At 35.3% G+C, this 24716-nt stretch overlaps 1 protein-coding gene across 2 annotated transcripts; it reads right to left on the reverse strand.

The window, feature by feature from the left end:
* Nucleotides 1–305: 305 nt before the first annotated feature.
* LOC121418884 (REST corepressor 1-like) lies at nucleotides 306–24291 on the reverse strand. Of its 2 annotated transcripts, XM_041613076.1 has the most exons (13): nucleotides 23985–24291; nucleotides 23826–23882; nucleotides 23056–23061; nucleotides 12679–12762; nucleotides 9820–10034; nucleotides 9160–9287; nucleotides 8449–8521; nucleotides 7964–8073; nucleotides 7221–7422; nucleotides 6009–6141; nucleotides 4957–5123; nucleotides 4545–4714; nucleotides 306–3150 (listed from the first exon to the last, which is right to left on the reverse strand). In XM_041613076.1, the coding sequence occupies exons 1-13, from the start codon at nucleotides 24121–24123 to the stop codon at nucleotides 2988–2990; spliced, it is 1647 nt and encodes a 548-aa protein (XP_041469010.1). In that variant the 5' UTR covers nucleotides 24124–24291; the 3' UTR covers nucleotides 306–2987. The 2 variants fall into 2 exon arrangements, with proteins under 2 accessions (XP_041469010.1, XP_041469011.1); XM_041613077.1 differs by lacking the exon at nucleotides 23056–23061.
* Between the last annotated feature and the right edge of the window lie 425 nt (nucleotides 24292–24716).

Raw genomic sequence — 24716 nt, forward strand, 5'->3', positions numbered from 1 at the left:
GAAAACGGTTAAAATGAATGTTGTCATGAATATTCAATAGGTGGTCTGATGTCATGTTCCTGCAACATAAGAATGTTCTTATTCCACATTTTCACACATTTGTGTATGATATGCCTCCCTGCATATATAATCAAATTTTTGTTTATTCTTGGAGAACAAATTTGGAATTGATAAGTGTGGTTATGACATCACCAGCTTGCTCATTGCATATTCATGAAGGCAAAACTGTTCAAATCATTATTTTCAGCCTAGAGTCTTTACATATATCAAATATTCCTCAAAAACAACCCAAGAACAGAAATAAATAATGTGCGAACAGGGTTTTTTCTTACAATAACAGTATATATAATATACAAAAAATGTGAAAAATGTGTAGAAGAAACTCCTCACATTCATAAATGAAACCTGGTTTGATGACTCATTAACAGTATAAGACATTGTCACAATGAATGGTGGTATTGGCAGGAGAAAAAAAAATTCCCCCTACACTTAAGCCTCCATATTTACATAGCTACTCAATAAATTACTACAATATATTATGGTATAATTAAGTGCCTACCCAAATTCTGATATCAAAATTCTTCACTTAAAAAGGTTACAAATCTCCCATGTTGAAAGAGTTGGAAAATACATGTAGTGTATACATTGTTTAATTCATTTACCCACCTGGTAATGGTAAATAGAGCCAATTTATAGCCCCAAATTTTGCAGCACTCACTTCTACAGGTAATCTCAAATTAGTAGTATTGTGCTTCTATGTACATGTGTCCTTAAACGCGATTATAAAAGATAACTAAGAAACTAAAGTGAAAATGGATGAACATCTATTTACTTTGTAAATAACCTTTTTCATTGAAGACAAGAATTTGTATAAAATAATCTATATATATATACAAGAACTGTGCTGAAGAATTTAACCAGTCCACTAATTTTGCAACCTCTTTGAGACCATTCAACTATGACACTTGGTGAGAAAATAACTATCAAGTAAATTTCAGCTAGTAAGGAGTTGTCACTGTCCTTTCAACTCTTCAAACTTTCATTTATCTGCCTCTCTAGTTCCCGCTGGTTTGGCAGATGCAAAGAGATAAGTTTAAGATAAGATCTTCACAGAGACCATATTCATGAAAACTGGTTATGCGGTTCCAAAGCAATGTTTCATACTTGCTTGCCATGCCAAAAGTTGCTGAAAGATGTGATTGCATGTACAAATCCAATGCAGATGTGTTTCATGCTAAAAGTTATAAATGCATGAATATCTTAATGCTGGTTATTATCAAAATAGAGTTGCCTATGAATTTCATCGACACATACCCCAATAAAAATATATTTCATTAGATTCTCTCAAGGGGCATTTACACTAAAATCATGAGTTTCAAAGCAAAATTTCAGGAAAATTGACCATATAATTTGAGACTATGTTGTCAATGGTATTTGTGCAAATTTCATTTTTCCGAACACATACTGAGCGGCTGAGTTAACGGGGATGGGAGGGGGGCCTCAATCAGCAGAGAGATGATCAAAAATAGGCCCAGTATAATGAGTACAGTAAGGATTAACTGTTTTCCAGAGTGGAATTGCCCAAAAGTTGTTTAAGGAATTCGGTACCTGACATAAACTTCAACACAAATTTTGGTGAAAATATTTCAATTTCCACATCAAAATCCTGTGAAAAATGTAATCACCCTATTTTTTTTTCTCACCAAGTTTTCTGTTACTTTACTACCTATTCCAAATACACTATCCATAGTTCTCAAAAAGATTTCCATCCATAGTTTCCCCAATATAATTGTACAAAGTATCAATATGAAAAGTACAAATGTTTACATAGGACTGATATCTACAAATGTGAATTGAAACACTAGTCTATTTCTAGACTTCATCTGCAGCTTTTTAAATGTCTACCTTGGATTTACAGTTAAAACTGAAACCCATAAGTCTTGTTTCAATTGCTCAACATCAACATATATTTCAGCATTTCATAAATTAAGGTAATTTGACTATTTACAATCTGACATTTACCTTACTATTCGTAATGCTTTTGAAAAAGAAATTCAATTCCAAAGTTTAAAAAAATAAAAACAAAAACAAACATATTACAAAGCAATCCTTTAACACATTTTTAAACACATTGCAACAACAACAAAGATATTTTCATAAAGTCAGTAGGTAGGATGAACAATGGGAACAAAGAAAGTATCCATTACAAAATTACTATCAAACATATAAAAAAATATATGCAAAACTAGTGAAAAATCACAATAGGCAACATGTGCACTGACACGAGTTATATATCATGACTATTAAGCTTGAAAAGTCACATTGAAAAGAGGACAAACTTGCAAGAAAACAGAATAATCTGAATACCACCTATGCCTGAGATAACTTGTGAAAGGAGCTACAAATGATACATCTTATTCATTTCATCATAATTTAAGCAGTACCTGTTTTTTCCCATTTCTGCAAGTTTTACAGCCAAGTCTTGGCTTCGTTTTCAGTACAATCACAGCCAAGTCGTCCACTTGCTTTCCTCTATTTGTACTTTCAAAATTGAAATATCAACTTTTTCAAAGGACAGAGAGTAAAATAGCACACATTGCATAATCAGAACTACTGCACTTCATTTTGATTCTCACAAGCTAATGTTGTTCGATGTGTCATTGTTCTTAAACTTGTTTGGGAATTCAGTCTTATTGATCAATCTATCAAAACTTGATCATATTAACAAGGCTTGGTTCACAACGTCAATCAGTGGCAAATCATTAGAAAATGAATTGAGGTTTTCAAGAAGTGGCTGAACGGTAAAATGAATGGGGGAAAAAAGGAGCTAAAGGGTTTGATGTAGCAGAAGGAACTTATATATTAGATGAATGGATGCATTACAATTTCCTGAATTATAATTTATAACACACGATAGTGTTCATTCTAGTGGATGAAGCTAGGTTGTAGCCTCCTATGACATGGTACTGGTGCATGATGAGGCAAATCTATTGTGGTGACGGCTCCCTTTGTGTAGCGGCTCCTATGGTAGGAGGATGCCCTGATAAGGGGCCCATGATGGGCGGTCTGGAGCGGGCCAGGGGACCGGATGCTGCTGTGCTGGGTCTCAGTGGTGGGGGTTGCTGGAGGGCACTTCGAGGGTGAAGGAATCTGGTAGGGATAATACATGGATAATCATTTACTTCACACACATAAGAATAAAATTCAATAATTCAACAATCATAAATTGTAAAAGTGGGAATGACTTGAGTAAAAATCACACCCCCCCCTTAATTTTTTTTTAAAGTTAGCAAATTTTATGCTAATATTGATATTTTATCTTTACAGAAATTGATTCTGATCCACTGGAATTTCAACTGGCCTTTGCAATATCAATATCCAACCATAAAAATTTGTGAATGCTATGTTTCCTATATGAACCTAGTCTATGTATCAATAACTGAATCTCTATTTCCTTCAAAAACAAGATCCCAGTGAAAATGTAAATTACACATTCCTACTTGTTTACAAATTTTGATCAAAGAAATTTACACGAGAGTGTATTTCACATAGCATGTCCTGTAATTTACAACCTATAAGAGGTAAATATCATAAAGGCATGTCCTGTAATTTACAACCTATAAGAGGTAAATATCATAAAGGCATGTCCTGTAATTTACAACCTATCCATCAAATGCACCTGGAAAAGGTTTCATCTATAACTGTTATCTGACAATTTTCCTTGATTTTGATTGGCTGAGAAGCACAGGTGTCTGACCAATCATGAAATGACCCCTTGGCCTACTTAAGTAAATCAGCATGAAATAATAACCTTATATTTTCTACTTGATGGTTTGATAAACTGGTTAATAAATGGTAACCCTATTAACAACAAACGTATCAATGGGACTTATATACATATCTGTTGTTTATGAAAATAATCTGCTAATAATAACAGACATCTATATAATGCCATCTGTGTAAAAAAATATTTACTCAGACATACAAAGTTATTACTTCCATGCTTGCATATGCTCGAGCTGTTGTTTAATGTGCAAAATGCATAAAAGGAAGAGCTTCTCATCAACAAACATCTTCCTTAATTCAAGAATACTTTAATAAAACAGGCCAAATAAGATATAGATTTAATTATTTATCCTTTACTTTTCTTTTTTTCTACAAGCTTGAAAGGTCAAAAGAATAATAAAATGAGCAGTCTCTCTCCTCAAGATGCAAATAAAAAACAAATTTGATATCAGAAGCCTCATCAACCTACATTCTTGGAGCAATTGAAGGAATAGACAATTCCTGCAAGCAATTTAACTTTTCTCTATTAAAGTTAAAGGATCTCATCACTCATTAAAGAAAATTCTGACTTGCATAGCAAGTAAGCTATATCTAAAGGCAAATTTATCATGGGAGTACATAATTAATTTATTTAAAAAAAAACATTCATCGCATCAGCCCCACTTTTACTACAGAAACTGCAATAAAGCAAATGATATGCTTGACAATTAAAAATAATTTCTACAAGTATAATTTTGAAAAAAGATAGATCTATCTACCTTGGCTGTTGTGTTTGTAGAGGCGGAGGTTTCTGTGATGCGGGTGACTGAGTGACAACGGGAGCTGGTGCTGCCGTTGGTCTATGCAGAGGGGGTGGGGCACTAGAGATGACTGGAACAGCCAGGGGAGCAGTGGCCGATGGTGTACTGGTAGCACTACTTACAGGTGGCTGAGATTAGAAACAATAATAAACAGTGAAACTAGACAATGATTCCAAAGGAGAACATACAACTTGAGTTGTCAAATTCAGGAAAAAGTATGGAATTATAAAAGCCAGGGGCACTTCCATGTTCACTTGTTATCAGTTATGAAAATGGTTGAGTTCATTTATTTATGTTTCTACCGCAACATCAGGAAAAAAATAGGATATTGAGTAATACCATCCAATCACTCAATTTCTGAATGTCTTACCTCACTAGTGTCTCCCCTTGCTTTCTTCTCTGCTTCATACTCTTCAAGAACTTTGTCAAGGTTAAATCGTCTTCTGAAGGTCACCATAAAGGCACGACACTGTGCAGCATTCTTATTACCAATCACATCAGCCACTGCTTCAAAGTCTTGACCGTACTTCCTTAAAGCTGAAATAAATCAGTACAAGTTAGCCATTATTAACATTATCATCACAAAGGCTAGAAGCAGTAAGTCAGCATCTGGCCATCAAGGCTGTAGGATGGAACATTTAGAACATAATAATAATATCAGAGTCTTTTGGAAGCAAAAGGGGACATTATATGTTAATGTGATTTGTGTTTCATTATTATTTTTTAGTAAAACAGTGAATTTCATAACATATTAAAGGGAAAAGGTGATTTGCCCCCTTCCTTTCCCAATATGCCAAAATAGTCCAAGTTTGCAGGTTGCAAAAGAGCCTACAAATTATAAAAACAAACACAGCACAGGCTAGAAACTGAGGTAGCACAATTTTCATTGGCTCTTGAAACTGCCACTTTACAAAGCCAGGAGGGGAGGCCTGTGGGTACCCCCATTTACAAATGTTGGAAAGTTGGACACAAAACTTTCAAAGTTCTTCCAGTTCTACATCATAATCTCCCCTAATACACATTATCATATTTCCTTGCAATCTCTGTCTGTTTATAGAGTTTAAAATGGGCATTCTAGAACAGTATTTTAACGATAGTGAGAAAGGCCACAACAACGGCATGAAATTTATAAACACCAATTTTTGCCTCCCTTTTATAGAGAAAATAATGATGATTAACATTTTTTAACAAGGAAATCAATTAATTCCATAAGAGTTGCATTAATAAAGCTCATGTAACTGTACAATACATGATATCACAATGGTAAATAAATAAAACATCTGACACAAAGCTTGGCATTTGATCAAAGGACTGATTTGATATGCTTGACTATATTTTATTACGTGCAATCAAGCATGAGAATCAACTGTACAGCCAATTGTTATGCTTTGCATAACAAGCCTCTGATCTATCTTTGTTTACCTTGTACAGCAAGTAGTTGTTCATCATTGGTCCAGCTTGATTTGTTTCTCTGAGCTGGTTCAGGAGGACGAAAGCTATCAACATCTATCATCTTCTCCTTCTGTTGACCAACCAATTGTTTGTTATTCTGGAGCTTTAATCAAAACAAGACAAGAAAATGGGAATATTACCAATAATAAGAAATATGCTCAGAATAATACCCAAGTTCCACATTGTCAAGAACTACCTTTGTTATTAAATTTGAATATATGTTACTAAACATGTCTAATGGCCCTAAAAACTGGACAATTTGAATTTTAAAAATAAATCTGGTAATTCTTGTTGGGCTCCCACCCCAAAAATAAAGAAAGTGGGAAAATTTTGATTTAGCAAGTCATGTCACTTACCACAATCGGTTAATATGGTCTCACTTCATAAGGTCAATGTAGAAATATGACTTAAATGTAATTCATTATGACGCCATGAAGTGTCATTGTGCTCTACGCTGTGTATTGCATTACATTCATTGTTGTACATGTTGTAATTCTCGCATGCACTTTAGACTGTTGAATACCGTCTCGTATTGAATAGCAACTTTTGTTCAGTAGCCTATGTGATATTTGACAGATTCGTTCCTCTTAGGAATACGCTCTCGAATTGTACAGGCAATTGATGCACACCCAAATATGTGTTTTTACTGTATCGTGAATACACTCTAAAAAGATATTTGTAAATGCTCACTAGAACGTTTCTGAAAATCAATATGTAAAACATATAAAATAAAGAAATAAATCTGTTTTCTCTTCAAACCAATAGGAAAAAATGTACAGACTTTTTGTTATCAAACACTACAGGTAAACAATGGACAATGGAATTACTAATATAGAGAAATTTGATAAAAGGAAATAAGTAGTTCAGGTAAAAGTTGCATATCATATATGCAACAAAGCTCAATAATATTTCTTAAAAGTTTGCAGTCAGGCAAATCATCTTACTAACAAAAGAATTCCAAGGTTGCTTGGACAATACGGCACATCAAAGAAATTCATTTGTACTAAATAACAAATTTGAGAGCCTTTAAATGGACACCATTGACAAAAAAATTGTGCAACTTTTTTTTATGCTTCAAGGCTGCTGACTTTGTTGATGAGCTTTGTCTCGACAATGGTTGACCAAGCCTGAAATATAACAGGCTTCCCTCTTTGTCTGGCAGATTACTATATGCCCTCTCACCTGTCTTTTGAGATTAACAATGTCTGCATCCAAGCCCTTAAAGATGGCATCAGCCTGAGTGGTTGCCATAGAAAGAAGGTCATCACGATCTACGTACATCCCTCGCGGTGGTTTCTTCTTCATCCTCATAGGATGATGACGATGGTGAGTCTGGATCTCGTTTCTCACCGGGCCCACGTGAGTACGCATCACACCAGTACGCCTGCAATTAAATGAACAATTGACAAGAACATGAAAATAAATCCTACACAGTTCTTATATCTCAATATTTGTTTTAATGAATTTATATGACTCAGTTAAAGGTTTCAATTTACTTAATGGAATGCCCAGCACATGAGTAAAGATAAAGCTGACATATCAAAATGAAGAGAATTTAATGTCAATGATTTCACATGGGAGCAGAGCTTGAAATTCAACTTCAGAATACAAATGATAACTGTACACAGAATGGCTAAAGTTAAAGGTTGAAGGCCAATTGTACATATGTGCAGATCATGACAAAAAAGAGCAACAAAATATTGTCAATTTTGTGATAAAAAGATTCACAAGGAGCATTTTGAACTTTATTGAGCATTTTGAGATTATTGTACAGTATCGTAATGCACACAACATTTACTGTCCTGGGCCTTAACAATTGCAAAAAATGTGGCATCATTACACTTAAAATACAAGATAAAAAAACACTGACTGAATATTCATACTCATGATATCTGTATATTATAGATTTATGAAATCATGAATACCTCCAGTAGCTGTAGCACGGATGACATAGCTGTCCTTTAGGTGTAGTATGAAGTTGACTGACCGAACTAGCACAATTACCACAAACACTTTTACTCGTCGTCGCTCCATCCTGCAAAAACATGAAAGAACATCAATAGCAAATTTAACATCTTCTTTGAGTATTTGATATAGAATTGATCAACTAATTAAACAGAATAAATACTTTTTGTCTAAAAACACATTTTGTTAAATCATTACTTGATTGTGATTGAAACTTGCAGCTTGTATAATTCAATTGTAATTCTTAAAAAAGATATGCATATAGCCAATACTAGTGAGAAATGTGAGGAATAGACATGACCTATTCTCCAGAATTGCTTTTTTCCCCCAAACAATGTCATTTTCTGGATTATGCTTACTAAATAAATATCACAAAAAAAATCATACCATGAACCCCTCCCATATAATGTCAAATAGCTAGATTCATTAGTATATGGCTGTTTACCTTTGCTGCTTCAGTTTTGTCAGTCTCCATGCTCTCAGCTGGTTCATCTTCTTTAGTAGGCTCTTCTTCTCCACTGGAGGAAAGACAAAAAGGGAAAAAATATAATCTTCCAGAGATGAACACAAACAAAGTACAATAACTGATTTTGTAAACTACAAACAATTCACATAGGTTGGGTATCAAGAGAGATAAAACATGCACCTATCTCCTAGAGATACATGATGACATACAAAATGCAATGACCAGGGTAGGAAATAATTCATGTTTTTAGGGGCTATTTTTCTTTTCCATATTAGGGTGATTTCAGAATTTTGGGGGCTACTTCTTTCATTTGAAGGGCTACTTTTTAGGGTAAAAAGTAATTGTGCAGTAAAGGCAAATATTATTCTTCTGCCACACATAGAATATTGATTTTCTGTTTGGAACAGATCTTGGGACAACTCTAGAAAAAATGGTTGTCCTAATGCATGTATTTTGGGGGAGTTTTAAGGGCAATTTGCCCTCATATATTTCCTATTCTGACAATAACGTAGATATTAAAACTTCATGCAGGGTGGGTAGCTTGAAGTTAATTGCATAGTAAACTGTAAATTTGCAAGTTTTGCAATTGATTAAATCATTCTTATTACAAATCCAAGATTTTGAACCTACTGTACTATAAAATCACAGAATCAAAGACTGTAATACGTGACATGTTTACAGGTAATTTACCTTCCTTCTTTTTGAGAAGTAGGAGCTGATGATTTGACAATCTTTTTGTCCATGAGACTGGTGCGTGTTCGTGTCTTCTTCCATTGGTAATAATATCTCACCAGGCTGCTAATGGACTTGTCAGGCAACTGAAGGAGGATAAAGGTATCATCAAATTTAATCAACAATGGGAAGAGACAAAATAAATCTGAGTGTTGACATTTTTGTCTATGACAATGTATTACATTTGATTTGTGAATACCGGTAAGCATTTTTGTACGTAAATAGAAAAAAAGACTCTTTGAAAATAATATATCAATTGAATATCACAAATTTGAGAACATGAATGAGCTTGTATTGAAATCAATGAATGCTTACTGTATGCTAAATTTTTAGAGCAAGTTCATCTTCATCTATTTCTACTAGTTATTTCCAACAGTTCCACTTCTGGAAAAAAAGAGAACAAATTTTTCAATACTCCACTGTGTATGACTACCTATGACTCAAAAGTGATTAGTGCTCTAATATTACCTTTGCATTATAATAAACAATTTTCTTTAAGGCAATGATAAAGATTGACAGCATGGATACATAATCTTGTAATGATTAATGTCATGCACTATCAAAAATTCTATTTTTCTTTGATAAATTTGAAATTTATGCTACGTCACAAATATTCACCATTTGCCTGATGCGGTGGAAACTCTTTCCATGGAAGCTGAATGCTTGTTCAAAGAGAACCCTGTCCTCCACGGTCCATTCATCAGGGAACGGTGTAAAGTTTGGTAGGTCAGCTAGAGACTTCTCAACGCTGTGCTTGTGCCAGAAGAGCATGCCCAAAGCCTGCTCGGTGTTGTAACCAAACTTCTCCTTGGCCACGCTGATGTACTCATCCACTGTAAATGAGGGAGAGAAAGAAGTTTGTTAGAAAAACCACCTGAATATCACCTGCCATTGAGTGTGTTTCTAAGTAATGGGCTTAAAAAAATTGGGGGGATGTGAAGTGATCCATCGGTCATCTTTTGAGACATACAGGGTGGTATTCTGATAATAAACGTAGGTTTAACCCTCGTCTAAACTAGAATTCAAAACTTAGGTTCAACCCTGGTCTAAACTAGAATTTTAGATCACACTTCTATTGAATACTGGGCTTGCTTGTATTTTCCATATTCGTGGCCAATATAATGTTATGTTAATTAACATCCATACAGAGTACAAAAGTGAGACGTCATTAATTTTCACTTTTTGCATATCAGCGTTTTTTACATATTTTGGTAGAGCATGATGAAAACACCCACAACCCAAACTTGGTAGGAATCGGTCCATGGGGCCCCAAGATATGACCTCTTGAATACATAGTTAGCCCCATTAAAGTCAATGTATTATTGGTCTGGTTCCTAACATTTAATACCAGGCCAATAATACACTGACTTCAATGGGGCTAATTATGTATTCATGAGGTCATATCTAAGGCCCCCATGGACCGATTCCCACCAAATTTGGGCTGTGGGGATTTTTCAAGCTCTACCAAAATATGGTATAAATAAACCTAAAATGCTAAAAGAGTTTTTTGTGACATCATCACTTCGGTACTATGTATTTTTTCATATAATAATTTTTGGAAAACATTTTGCAGCAGAAGAATAATTCTTAATTGATAAATAAGTTGACTACTGGCACTCCATAAAAATATGGTCTAATTTAACCCCAGTTCAACAGAATACCATCCACTGAGTTTTGATTATACAGGGTGGTGTGGAATATCGAGTAGAAACAAGCTTACTGACGACTGGATATTGATCATTGGTTACTTGACCTTGGGAGATTGCAAGTGATTGTCACCGACTCTTAAAAGCTATTGAAATCTTTACTTATTGACTGACTATGCATGTATGTCAGTGAAAATTACATGCCATATTGCTTTGATCAAAAAGGTCCCTGGTGGATGTTGTATTACCATGATACATTTCCATAGTTCTTCAATTGTTCTTTTAATAACAAACAGTTCTCACATCAAACCACCCTCATCTCTTACGTTTGACCGATCTATCTAGAAGTAAATGTACATTGTACAATTCTGAACTCTACACATCAAATCTCATTCAGATATATGTGACAAAACAATATTTCAGACATAACACAATCTTTTTAAAAAGTCTACAGTTGCGTGGACAAAACATCATACCGCTAAATAGGGCGCTATTTATTGCATTATGACATCAAAAGAACTGGTATCATATATCATGATTTCTATTTGCATGAGTCACGTTGAATGATGTCAAGAGTTTGCCTCTGCACAACTCTTGACATATATTTCTTGCCCTAAAATTTTGGCAAACAGACATGTATAAATTTACATGTAAAATATATGGTTGCCAAAATCTGCTTATTTTTGTTGTTTTATGACCAAAACAATTTCCTTTCCCTCACAACACTTGTAGATCTGCTGTCTCATACCCCATTGACTCTGTACAAATACAAGGCAAAAGCAATTTTGTGTCTAGCCCACTTATGAAAATAATCAGAAATATCATGATTTGCGAGGGGACGCAACAGAATATTTGTATCGAAACTTCATTGTGAAATTACTGAGATGGAATAACACTTGTCATACATGTAAGTGCCTTGCATGTAAACTTTAATGTTGAACTGAAAATGACCTTTGACCTTACCATTGGACCTCCCACTGCAGCAAAACATGCAGGTAGCCCAAGTACATGTACATCTACCATCCAAGTTTTGTTGAAAAGTGACTTACGGTTGCGGAGTTAGGTGTCATAAGAGTCTTGCATGTAAACTTTAACGTTGACCTGAAAATGACCTTTGAGCTAACCATTTGACCTCTGTCTGCAGCATAACATGCATGTCCCCCAAGTCCATCTACCATCCAAGTTTGGTTGAAAAGCGACTTACAGTTGTGGAGTTAGGTGTCATAATAGAGTCTTGCATGTAAACTTTAACGTTGACCTGAAAATGACCTTTGACCTTACCATGTGACCTCCGACTGCAGCATAACATGCAGGTCCCCCAAGTCCATCCACCATCCAAGTTTGGTTGAAAAGTGACATACGGTTGCGGAGTTAGGTGTCATAAGAGAGTCTTGCATGTAAACTTTAACGTTGACCTGAAAATGACCTTTGACCATACCATGTGACCTCCGACTGCAGCATAACATGCAGGTCCGCCAAGTCCATCTACCATCCAAGTTTGGTTGAAAAGCGACTTACGATTGTGGAGTTATGTGTCATTGGATTTGTGACGGACGGACGACAGATGGACGACATTTGGATCCCTAAGTCTTGCCTTCACCTCTGGTGGGCGAGACAAAAATTGCTGAGCTACGTGCACCATGTTTGAACACAATATTAATTATATCATTAGGCTACTTTTTAGTTTACATCGATTTTGATGAAATTTCAGCTTTTAAACAAATTATTGTTGTTAATTGTGTTTATCATCATATTATAATTCAATCTATTCGTTAAAGCTGTATGGTATTATCTGGTATACAACTGAACAAATCTGTTTTCTTGCACTTACATTTTGGATCAGAAATTTCCTGACTTGGAGTCCATACAAGTAAAGCCTCTGGTCTGCTGTCTCCACGGCGCCCAACAGGAACATCTAATGCAAGGAAATAAATAAATATCTGGTAATTAGTTATTTTGTATCTGTTTGATACATTATAAATGATTAACCAATACCTAATTGTCATTATATTGATATATTACAACAAGTGGAATGCCTCTGGCCGTCTCACCTGCATCACGCAGTTCAATATAGTAGCAGTGCTGACTTTGCATACTACTCTAACTCGCACAAGATGTTCAGTGATACATGGTTACTCTTATGTCCTCTTTTTATGAACTAGACCAATAAACTTACAGAGATATGATGGTTATTCAACAAAAAACCCCAACATGGCCAAAGTTCATTGACCTTACATGACCTTTGACCTTGATCATGTGACCTGAAACTCAAACAGGATGTTCAGTGATACTTGATTACTCTTATGTACAAGTTTCATGAATCAGATCCATAAACTTTCAAAGTTATGATGGTAATTCAACAGATACACCCAATTCGGCTAAAGTTCATTGACCTTTGACCTTGGACATGTGACCTGAAACAAGCACAGGATGTTTAGTGATACTTGGTTACTCTAATGTCCAAGTTTAACGAACTAGACCAATAAACTTTCAAAGTTATGATGGTAATTCAACAGATACCCGATTCGGCCAAAGTTCATTGACCCTAAATGACCTTTGACCTTAATCATGAGACCTGAAACTTGCACAAAATGTTCAGTGATGCTTGATTACTATTATGTCCAAGTTTCATGAATAAGATCCATAAACTTTCAAAGTTATGATGGGAATTCAACAGATATCCCCAATTCGGCCAAAGTTCATTGACCCTAAATGACCTTTGACCTTAATCATGAGACCTGAAACTTGCACAAAATGTTCAGTGATGCTTGATTACTATTATGTCCAAGTTTCATGAATCAGATCCATAAACTTTCAAAGTTATGATGGTAATTCAACAGATATCCCCAATTCGTCCAAAGTTCATTGACCCTAAATGACCTTTGACCTTGGTCATGTGACGTGAAACTCATGCAGGATGTTCATTGATACTTGATTAACCTTATGTCCAAGTTTCATGAACTAGGTCCATATATTTTCTAAGTTATGATGACATTCCAAAAACTTAACCTCAGGTTAAGATTTCGATGTTGATTCCTCCAACATGGTCTAAGTTCATTGACCCTAAATGACCTTTGACCTTGGTCATGTGACATGAAACTCTAATAGGATGTTCAGTGATACTTGATTAACCTTATGGCCAAGTTTTATTAACTAGGTCCATATACTTTCTAAGTTATGATGTCATTTCAAAAACTTAACCTCAGGTTAAGATTTGATGTTGACGCCGCCGCCGCCGCCGCCGCCCCGTCGCCGTCGCCGTCGGAAAAGCGGCGCCTATTGTCTCACTTTGCTTCGCAGGTGAGACATAAATCAATGCCAAATATTGTTTTTGTATTGAGCAAAATAACTAATTGTTAAAGCCTGGAGTAGTCATACATGTAAGCCTACCATGTATATCGTATTGGGTAGGATTTAGTATTGACTACAAACTGTATCATGTTGGCAATATAATTAGTTATAACTGAATAAACAATAAGGAACATGGTACTTTCAGCTGCTTGCTAAATGACTAGTCCATCCCAAATTTATGTCTATGTAAATGATACCATTGAGAAAAATAATCAAAAAAGCAATTATAACATTAATTATGCATTGAATAAAAAAAAGAAAAAGAAATGTAACTTTTCCATTTTAACAAGCTTTACTATAATCTAACACTAAAAAGATCAATGAATTATTAAAGGACAAGTCCACCCCAACAAAAACTTGATTTGAATAAAAAGAGAAAAATTCAACAAGCATAACACTGAAAATTTCATCAAAATCGGATGTAAAATAAGAAAGTTATGGCATTTTAAAGTTTCGCTTATTTTCAACAAAATAGTTATATGAACGAGCCAGCTACATCCAAATGAGAGAGTTGATGACATCACTAACTCACTATTTCTTTTGTATTTTATTATATGAAATATTTTTATTTTCTCATCATTGTCATGTGAAATGAAGTTTCATTCCTCCCTGAACACGTGGAAATCCATTATTTTAACATTTTGTGCTTCAGGCAAGGAGGTCCTAATCGTCAAATTCGTAAAAATTGAAATATTCTATGATTCAAACATTAAAAAACAAAAGAAATAGTGAGTGACATCAACTCTCTCATTTGGATGTAACTGGCTCGTTCATATAACTATAATTTTGTTGAAAATAAGCGAAACTTTGAAATGTCATAACTTTCTTATTTTACATCCGATTTTGATGAAATTTTCAGCATTGTGCTTGTCTGATTTTTCTCTATTGATCCAAATCAACATTTTTCTGAGGTGGACTTGACCTTTAAAGGTATGAAAAATAGGAAAAACAAATACTTCCAAATCTTAATTACATGTTGTTTATTAAACACAACTGTGACTATGGGCAGTACACAGATGATGGATCCCATGATGTCACACTCACATTTTTCCTTTTCCATTTCTATGAAGGATAATTATTTTTATTTCTTTTATTTTTCACATTTAAACTATAGAGGGGGAAAAAAAGCTTGTCATTGGATCACAATAAGTTAAAGCCTGTCCTTATTTTTGGTAAATCCCTTAAAATGTGGCTATCACAATTCCGGTTCATTACCAACCTATATGAATGTGTATGCCCTAAAATGGTCATAATGAGGATATGAGATGAGAGTGCATTTTATCAGATAAATTTGTGTTTTTACAAGAGATCAAAATATCTGTGTGTTTTTTTATTTGATATCGAAACCAATTTCAGGAAATAACTCCTTAAATCTGTAAGAAAAATGCTCAGTAGCTTGTGAAGTTATTTTTTTTTATATATCGCTGAAAAGAGGCACAAGATATGTTTGATTAAAATAATTACAGAGAATCAGCAATGAAAAAAAAAATAAAATGGCTACTACAACTTTTTTTTTTAATTGGAAATTTAGATGATACTCTTTCATTATCGATCCTTTACCAGAGCTAAAGATTGGTTTTCAGGTGATATATTCTGTGAAGACTCAATTCAATTATTTTAATGGAATCATAATTTTCCATACTGGTATATCATTGGGGCAAAAAGATGAAATATTCAAAAAAAAAAATTCAAAACACAAATTATGGGAGAATTGGTGTGCTACAGTATTGACACAAGAAATCTACCAATCATTATTTTGTGATATAATGATAAATTATGCATTTAAAACCTAAAACTGCCGGGAGGGGGGGGGGGGGGGGTTAAATCAACCACCATTTTCCGCGACCATTCCACTGCGAATTAACTGTGCTGCTCACCGACTTTTTACCTTGAAATTCATAAGAAATTCATAAAACAATAAAATACAGAAGAAATTCATTCTTAAACCAGGATTTTTTTTCATTTGTAACTGTTAGCAATGGCACAGTGTATAATGAATATTACCACCAAAAATTAGCATTCTAGGAGAGTTTTTAGTGAATTAGAGCAAAATGTATGATTTATGCATAAATTAGCACAATTAATTTGTATTAAAAAAATATTATTTTGGAAAAATCAACCATACAGCCTTGTAGATCATATCTATTATCATGCTAATGTTCATGGTGTTCGTGCAATCAATGACCGAGATTTGAGGAGGGTTGATTCAACCCCCCCCCCCCCTGTCAGCTAACACCCAACAGTCCCAGTCTGGTTAGGGTTAAAGGGAAAGTTCACCCTGATTTCTTTTCCACACGACAGACTGTGCATGTTTCTCTGGACAGTGTGTGGTAATGGTAAAATGAAAATGATGAGATACATATCGTACATGTAATCAATAGCTCAGACTCAACCCTCATACAAAATTGGTTTAAAAACAAATTACAGAAACACATTCAACAGAAGTTCACCCTGACAAAAAAATTATTTTAAAAATAGCAGAAAAAGTAATAATATTGCCAAAAGTTTGAGAAAAATCCATCAAAGAATTAAAAAGTTATGTGATTTGTGACAACATACTATGCAAGCAGCATTCCTACATAGTAAATGGTAAAAAATAAATGAAATGTCATTTTCTCAGAAATTCAAAATGGCTTTTACTTTACATGTACTTTTCTTTTATCAATAGACAAATCATTGTACACCCGATCATGAAAAGAAAAGAAAAACCATAAGTCATCAGGAACCATTAGAAAAAATTACATTTATGCATTTTATATTTCATAACATATGGGGCAGCTGCCAGTTTATGACATAAAAAAATCCCAAACTTAAAATTCTAATAACTTCCTTGTTCTTTAATAGACTTTCTTAAAGCCTTCACCAATATTTTTTTTAATCATTTTTTAACTGCTATTTTTTACAACAAACTTTCTTCAGGGTAAACTTCCCCTTTAGGGTTTAATAGGGCTAAATGTAGACCATGTACCATCTGATTTAAATGATCTTCTTTTGGGGGGCTAGCCTATACTTGCTTGGATTTCTGTATTATATTAAATTATTCAAACAAGCTTTTTATTCAGGTGAATTTGGCATTTCACCAAGTATCAAGGTCACATGCTGGACAAATTATTTGCAATGTACTCATAATCCAGAGTTTTATCCATAATTATAACTTAATGCAGAGCAACAGCCTGATAACTTATTGAAAAAAAAATCTGAAAATAGCAGACCTCCTCATATATTTACACAATAACCACTCCTTGTACTAAGCCTGAGTCATATCGATTATTTTGAAAACCGGTGTTCGACAGCTCTAATTCGATCGAACATCGATGCATCGAATATTGAAGGCGGGGAAAATTTAGTCTTTTGTTTTTGCGTCGATGCGATGCGCTTTGCATATGCACTACGCACTGACGGTATGCGCTGGCGTTGGCCGGGTGAGCGTTGCACAAGCAGATGACAGAGCAAAGTTCGTTTGTATTTTCCATGATCACAAAACACACAAAAAAGGCCGGGGACCAAAGCAGAATTCTTCCCAAAATATCTTCAACAATGATATTTGCAGATGACAACATATAAGTTTAAAATGAAACAATAATAAAGACATGAATCACGCAGAGTCGATCCGAATGATTTTCGGTCGACTAGCATTCGCAGTCCATTCACCAGCCCCGTCCGCAGCTCCGTACACTCACTCTCCCGAAACGACAGGCGTGCTTGACGTCAGCGCCAGCAAACAATTGCAATCAACGGAGAGCGCTGTAACTTGCCTGAGATTGTGTAGTTGGATCCAAAATGAGCTCCAAATAAATTCATGGGAATACATACGTAATTTTCTCTGGATGGTCATTTGAATTGCTATTCAATGCTGATATAACAATTGTGAGGAAAGATTGTGGAATATGAGTTATGACGATGTTCGAGAATTAATCCTGATGACAATCCAGTTTTTTAGACGCAATTGAGCATGCGATCAAAATAAATACGAATGTTTCGAATCGAGCCCTAAATACATCTAAATTATTACGATTTAATAAGATTTTATGGTCATACTAAGAAAATTGACGATGTCAGCAAAGTATGTTATGTTCATATGGAAGAAATAATACTGGGATTATTTCTATTTTATCTCTGGACGTCTCCTCCAAGCTCCGAGAAAATAAGCACAATGCGCATGCGTGTTTGATGACGTATGACATATTTCCCCATTCATGAAATCAGAGCCCAAAGTTGGGCACGAACTAGCTTCAAATTGATGGAAAAAAATATCAAACGCAATTTTCTCTGTTTTGTCATGTAAAATGTTATTATATGGTGATATTACGAACTTGAACAGAGTTTTTGCATGTAGACAATGTTCGAGAATCAATCCTGACGTGATGATTATTTTTTTTTAGACAAGTGCACTAGCTCGACTCAAGAAGTCAAGTCGATCGTCATGAGATGTCCGCCATTGAAAATTGAAACGAAATACAAACGTTTCACATCAAGCTCTAAATTCATATTAATGATTATCATATGCAAATTATTGTTAAATATTACGATTAAATAATGTTCTATGGTCATGATTTTAATATTGTTCATGAAAGCAAGATTTATTTTACGTTGATCGCGTCAATTTCCGGCCATTTTCTGGTTTGATTAAAGAACAGTACTGCGCATGCACGATCGATGGCCATGACTTCCATTCATGAATTCATCGTGCATAAATTATCTCGGCACGAGCAGACGAGTAAGACTCGAACTATGATCGAAATAAACTTCAAATTAATGGTGAATAGCATCATAATTACTCATTCGGTTTCATTTTGGGGGCAATAGAAATCAAGTAGTAGTAAAGTTGGACATTACTGATATTTTGATGATTGATTGTGTAAACCAAACGAATCGGCCGGCCGACGTTTTTTTTTTTTTTTTCGATGCACCGATTTTGCAAAATCTGCACCGGTGTTCGATGACATCGATCGAACATCGATTTTAAAATCGATTCGACTCAGGCTTACCTTGTACATTATACATATATGTATGCATGGATAATTTGTTAATGAAAAAACCCCCAAGATATTAGTTAAATGAAATGAGATACTATGTTAGATTCTGAAAAGAGCAGTATTTCGGAAAAAGGGAGAGCTAAGCAAGAGGTGACAATGTCATTTTCTCAATGAAAATAAAGGGGATACAATTGTAAACCAAGCACTCTCTTGCCAATACTCTGCTGTGTGAAATCGGTATTTAGCTTTTTCACAATATTGAAATTTACATTGAAACTTCACATCAATAAATAAACAAATTGTGGAATTAGGATTAGTAGACGACATGTATGTTGATTTCTTTATAAAGTTTCTTTTCTTTTCCATGTTTGCCTGATTCTTTGACTTCTGTAATGAGTGGTCACCATAATGCTAGCCTTTTCATAGGCTTGTTTTTGAGAGGGAAGGTACTTTCCTCAAAGCCAAACATACATGAAGGGGGGTAAGCTTATGAAGGAGATGAGTACAGAGCTACCAAGTCTCACGCATTGTGCGTGAGACTCACGCATTCAGGGTCCGTCTCACGATCTCACGCATGGCACCCATTTTTCTCACGCATCGGGACCCGACAGAAAAAAAAGAGAAAAAGTAGCATTATTCGCTAGATTATACGACTGGCCGACCGCCTTCGCGTCTAGTCCGGCACGCGAGACGAATCGAGTGCAGTCAGCGTACAGCTAGTCCCGGGGGGGGGGGCCACTTACATTGACCAGTGGATACCATGCGCGACCCAAAAAACACGTAAAAAGGATGTCCTTTTCACCATAGGGCACGTTACGTACGTAACGTGATAAAGGTGTCAAAAACACAAAAATAATGAAAAAAGGGTATCTATTTCGCTAGGAAAATTACGTGTTTAGGGTCGAATTTGAGGGGATGATAAAACAAAATTAAAATGTTTTATAAAGGATGTCCTTTTGCCCCAATACTACGTGTTTAGAGTCCTATTTGCACGAGGTGTAGAAGGCGAGGTCGTACTAAACCAAATAAGGTAAAGCCGATGACCGAAGGCCCTGTAACAATAAAACATTCCTGTACTTGTTTAGGGGTTCATTTCAGGGAATATTTACCAAGAGTATCGTTTTGTTTCCAATACTTGTTAAGGGTAGTGTTTCACACGCCAATACTTGTTAAGGGGTGCATTTTCAGAATATGGAAATTACGTGTTTAGGGTGCTTTTCGAGACCCCATGGTTGCGCATGGTATCCACTCGTGAATGGAAGTGGCCCCCCCGGGCAGCTAGTACGTGATAAGATGAATCGCGTGCGTGCATCGCATGGTTTTGTCGAATGGATCGATATCATGATGAAGCCCATATCTCGCCTTTTCGCAACGTACGAGTGTAAGTACTGGCCGCGCGCGCGCAGAGATGCCGAGTCATGAAAATCTCACGCATAACATTTTTTTGAACTTGGCATCTCTGTGAGTACCAAAAAAGACCTGGGGGGGGGGGCAGTCAAATATATTGCTGTACACGTGCATGACCAAAATAACGCATTTAAAGGGGTGTTTTTTCAGTTTTGGACACGCATCCGTATGTGCACTCGTTAAGGGTATCAAAAACAAAGATTTTCAAGAAAAAGGGTGGTTTTGAAAGACTGGTCATAGTAAAATTTTGAATATTTCATCTTTTTTGCCCCAATGATATACCAGTATGGAAAATTATGATTCCAAGACGGGGTCATATTCTGGCAACAGCTTGGGGGCCAAATTGTGTAAATAAAGCCTGGGAAAAACTTGTTTAGGGGGTTATTTAGCACAGAGAGAAAAAAAACTTGTTTAAAGTGTTTGAAAATTGGAAATAATTTGGTAACGCATTGTACAGAAATACATTTGACTGGTCTCCAAAACACAATTTTTGAGATAATTGAGTTCAAAGTTTCAGTGTTTTTACGACGCTCATAACTTCACACTCTGAAAGAAACCAGAACAATTATATAACAGTTTAAAGGATATATTCTGTCTTTTTATAATATGCAAAATTTGTTCGCAGTTTGAATTTATTCTTTAAATATTTGAAATGAAGTGCAGGTATGCATTTCAGAAAATAATGAAAAACAGGGGTTTTTAGGTCACTTCATAAAATCATGCGTTCCATGGACATTAAAAAGTGGCAAACAAACCACGGTGTGAGCCAGTTCATTGAATCCTTCAATACATCTTAAAAAATCTTAAATCTTAAAATCCATATTTTATATAATAAACACTAACTATTAGGCTATGCGCTGCATAAGTGAAAGAGCTATGTTGGGTTCAGTGTGGTTATTGTCTTCTGCCATTATGGAAACTGCTACAGTACAAACAGAATAGTTAGTGCCACTTTGTAAAATCAAAGGAGGGGTAGGCCTATGTGTCGTATTGTGCAAAATTTAAACATGCTCCTTAAGTCCTACATGTATTCTTTAAATCTGAAATTTTGATCTGAAATTGGGTCAGTTAATGACTGGTTTTCAGAATATTCCAGAAAAAAACCCCACTCAATTTTGAAAATTAAGGTTTGTACCAAAATCACTCATGATATACATGTATGCGAGTAGCTCCCCCATATAGGCCTATCATGTAATATAAATTCCAAAAATTCAAATTTTTTGTAGAATGAATGGAAAATATTTTTCTCATAAATGGGGTACAAAACCAGGGGGGGCACTCACATATATTGGTGGTACGGGGACATGCCGCTTTGATGACCCCTTTTCAGACCCAATTTTCAGTTCTCTAAATACTCTACATGACAAAAATTCCATTCAGAAGCCACCCGCCCCACTCGCAAGACCCCCCGTTACGAAATATCTCTGTTCCCTTGCCTTGCCAGAATTGTTCAGCGGAAGCACCGTATGCGAGAATTGCACACAGCTTCACAACTCCCTCTGCAAGCAGCTCCATGCACCGCGTACCGCTACCGCCCACATATACCTGCACAGCGCTAGCGTGCACGTACCAACTACCCCGTGATCCTGTTCCGTATACCCTGTTTTTCACACCTCCCAGTAATTCCCAAAACTCATATTTCACATGTACCGTTACATGTATGGTCAGTTCCCTAGACCCCCATACTTTGAAAAATTGATATTCTGGGGAATTCATATTACATTACGTATGGTTGACAGCTCTGCTAGTTTGTGTCATGTGACATCACAAAATGGTGGATTTTCATTTTTTTTTAAATTTACTTGCTATATATATGTCTAATGGCCAAAATATAAAGATCTATTATATTCTCTGAAATCTATTTTCTCTTCATCACTTGATTTCAACCATTTAGAGTTTAGACCCATATTACAAAATAAGTGCATTATCACAAGTTAGTGACATATCACCAACACCAAACAAGGAATAACCAAAAGTCCCAAAGTCAAACATGTACATACATTCAGACAACTACATATTAAACAGACAAGCAATACTTGAAAACACACAATAATTGATGAAGAAAAAAAAATCAATAAATGCTCTTTATTTTCATTTCTATTTTTTATTCATTTTCCATGATCGTTCAAATCAAAATATTCAACCATTTGAGGGAAAAAAAACAACAAACTAACCAACTCACCTGGAACCAAAACAAGAGGTAATAAAATGTTTCTAAACTGTATGTGATTAGGGACAGCAACAGTGTCCTTCAGTAGATAAAATCATTTTTAATTTGTAAAAAGTATCAATAAAATCAAGAGTATCTGTACACTGGTCATATAGACATCTAATATAGATTTCAAATTCATATAACTTATATAGTTATAAAATTTGATCATTTACCCATTGACATAGTTAATGAATGTCATTTAAACCGAAAATCCCGAACCAAAACAGACAAATGAACAGACAAATAAACAAGCAATACTTACACCCAACTTGACACAAGTAAAAAAAAAGTAAACAAATTAAAAGTATAACTGTACAGATCTAGACCATAAAAATAGACCTCTAGAGTCTAGTTCTAAAAAATAAAATAAGCTAGACCCTACATGTAAATAAACATTGAAATGTGGACTCCTCGAAACACACTGTTGAAATAATTTTGTAAATGGACAACTGTAAAAATTATCACATCATTTTTCATGTATGCATACGGTTAAACACCATGAGTGACCTATATCATTGATAGGCCTCCCACAGGCCACAAGCACAAAAAGCAATATTGAAACTGTGCTCCGCCAGTAAAGTACAGGGGGTGCACAACATATCTATCAAATGTTGATACAAATAAACAATACAGGAACAATTTGGAAATTGGGTAGAAATAATGCTGTCACTATATTATAGTAAAAACCTTCCTGAACAATTAAAAGAGAAATGTACAGAAACAAGGGTAAACAATAAAAGAAATCGCAGTTATAAAAATTGTCTCAGACATGATAATTCATATGTGCTTCACCCCCGGACGGTTGCGTTGCACTGCTTCTCAACCGGGGGTCCCCATCTTATGTCACTGTACATTTCACTTAAACAAATATACAGGTTCTTTTGAAAGTATTCATTTTCATCCATCAACTTAATAATTTCTTATTACTTAAATCACATTAAAAAGTGATTGAATAAAAAAATGGCAATTAAAGTGTTTCGTACTCAACATAAAAAAAAAATTAAAAATACAAATTTTGAAAAGTAAACTTACCAGGTTGAAGTTCTGGAACAATGGCTTGGTATTCAGAACCAACACGCATTCCAGGCTCTGAAAATACAAAGTGTAGACAAAAAGTCATAGAAAGAAATCACCTCTAAAAAAAAGTTAGAAAAAGATCTGAAAATGAAATTAGATTACTTTTAAACCTACCATTATCATCTTCTCCAGAGCTGCTGGTCCCGCTTTCCTCTGATGGATGGCCATTAGAGTTGGCACCCCCGGAATTCGATCCATTAGAACGATGATTATGTTCAGAGCTGGAATTGCTATTCTTGTCTACTACCCCCATATTGATTTAGAAATCCGTCCAATACAACCCACATGTAACGCCCCTGATTAAACTTTGAAATTTCACGATTTTAAAAAGAGTAAATTTAATGCTCGGAAACGCTGGCTGGGGCTCGAGAGTCGACGACGTGCAGCTACGATCCGTTCTTTGCAACGCTTTGTCTATTATGTGCACACACACGGCACTCGTGCGTACGTACGTACATACATAGCGAGCAGTGCGGTTGGTCTTCACTACGTATACGCCACACATTTTTTTTTCACAGGGGGGTCCCTTCCTATGTTTCCTGCCTGTGTAGGGCCCTAGCCCTCGTGTAAAACCACGTTCGCCCGAGGGGGGGGGGGGAGTCACAGGTCACACCCCTTTAACGAGGTGAGTATTGCAGCAAATAAGGTACTCGCCGGGTAGTCTAAGGGACACTAATTAACTAGCGTAATCTACAACAAACAAAAAAACAAATGTAACGTACACAAGCATAATCAATCTGGATATGTAAACAGTGAAATTTAATGTGTTCTTTTCATATTATATTTAACAAGGGCCGAGGAACGAGTTTGAAATTCAGGGAGGGCAATCCGATAGTGTGCGGTGAA

The sequence above is a fragment of the Lytechinus variegatus genome, chromosome 7 (assembly GCF_018143015.1).
Source record: "Lytechinus variegatus isolate NC3 chromosome 7, Lvar_3.0, whole genome shotgun sequence".
Classification (NCBI taxonomy): Eukaryota; Metazoa; Echinodermata; class Echinoidea; order Temnopleuroida; family Toxopneustidae; genus Lytechinus; species Lytechinus variegatus.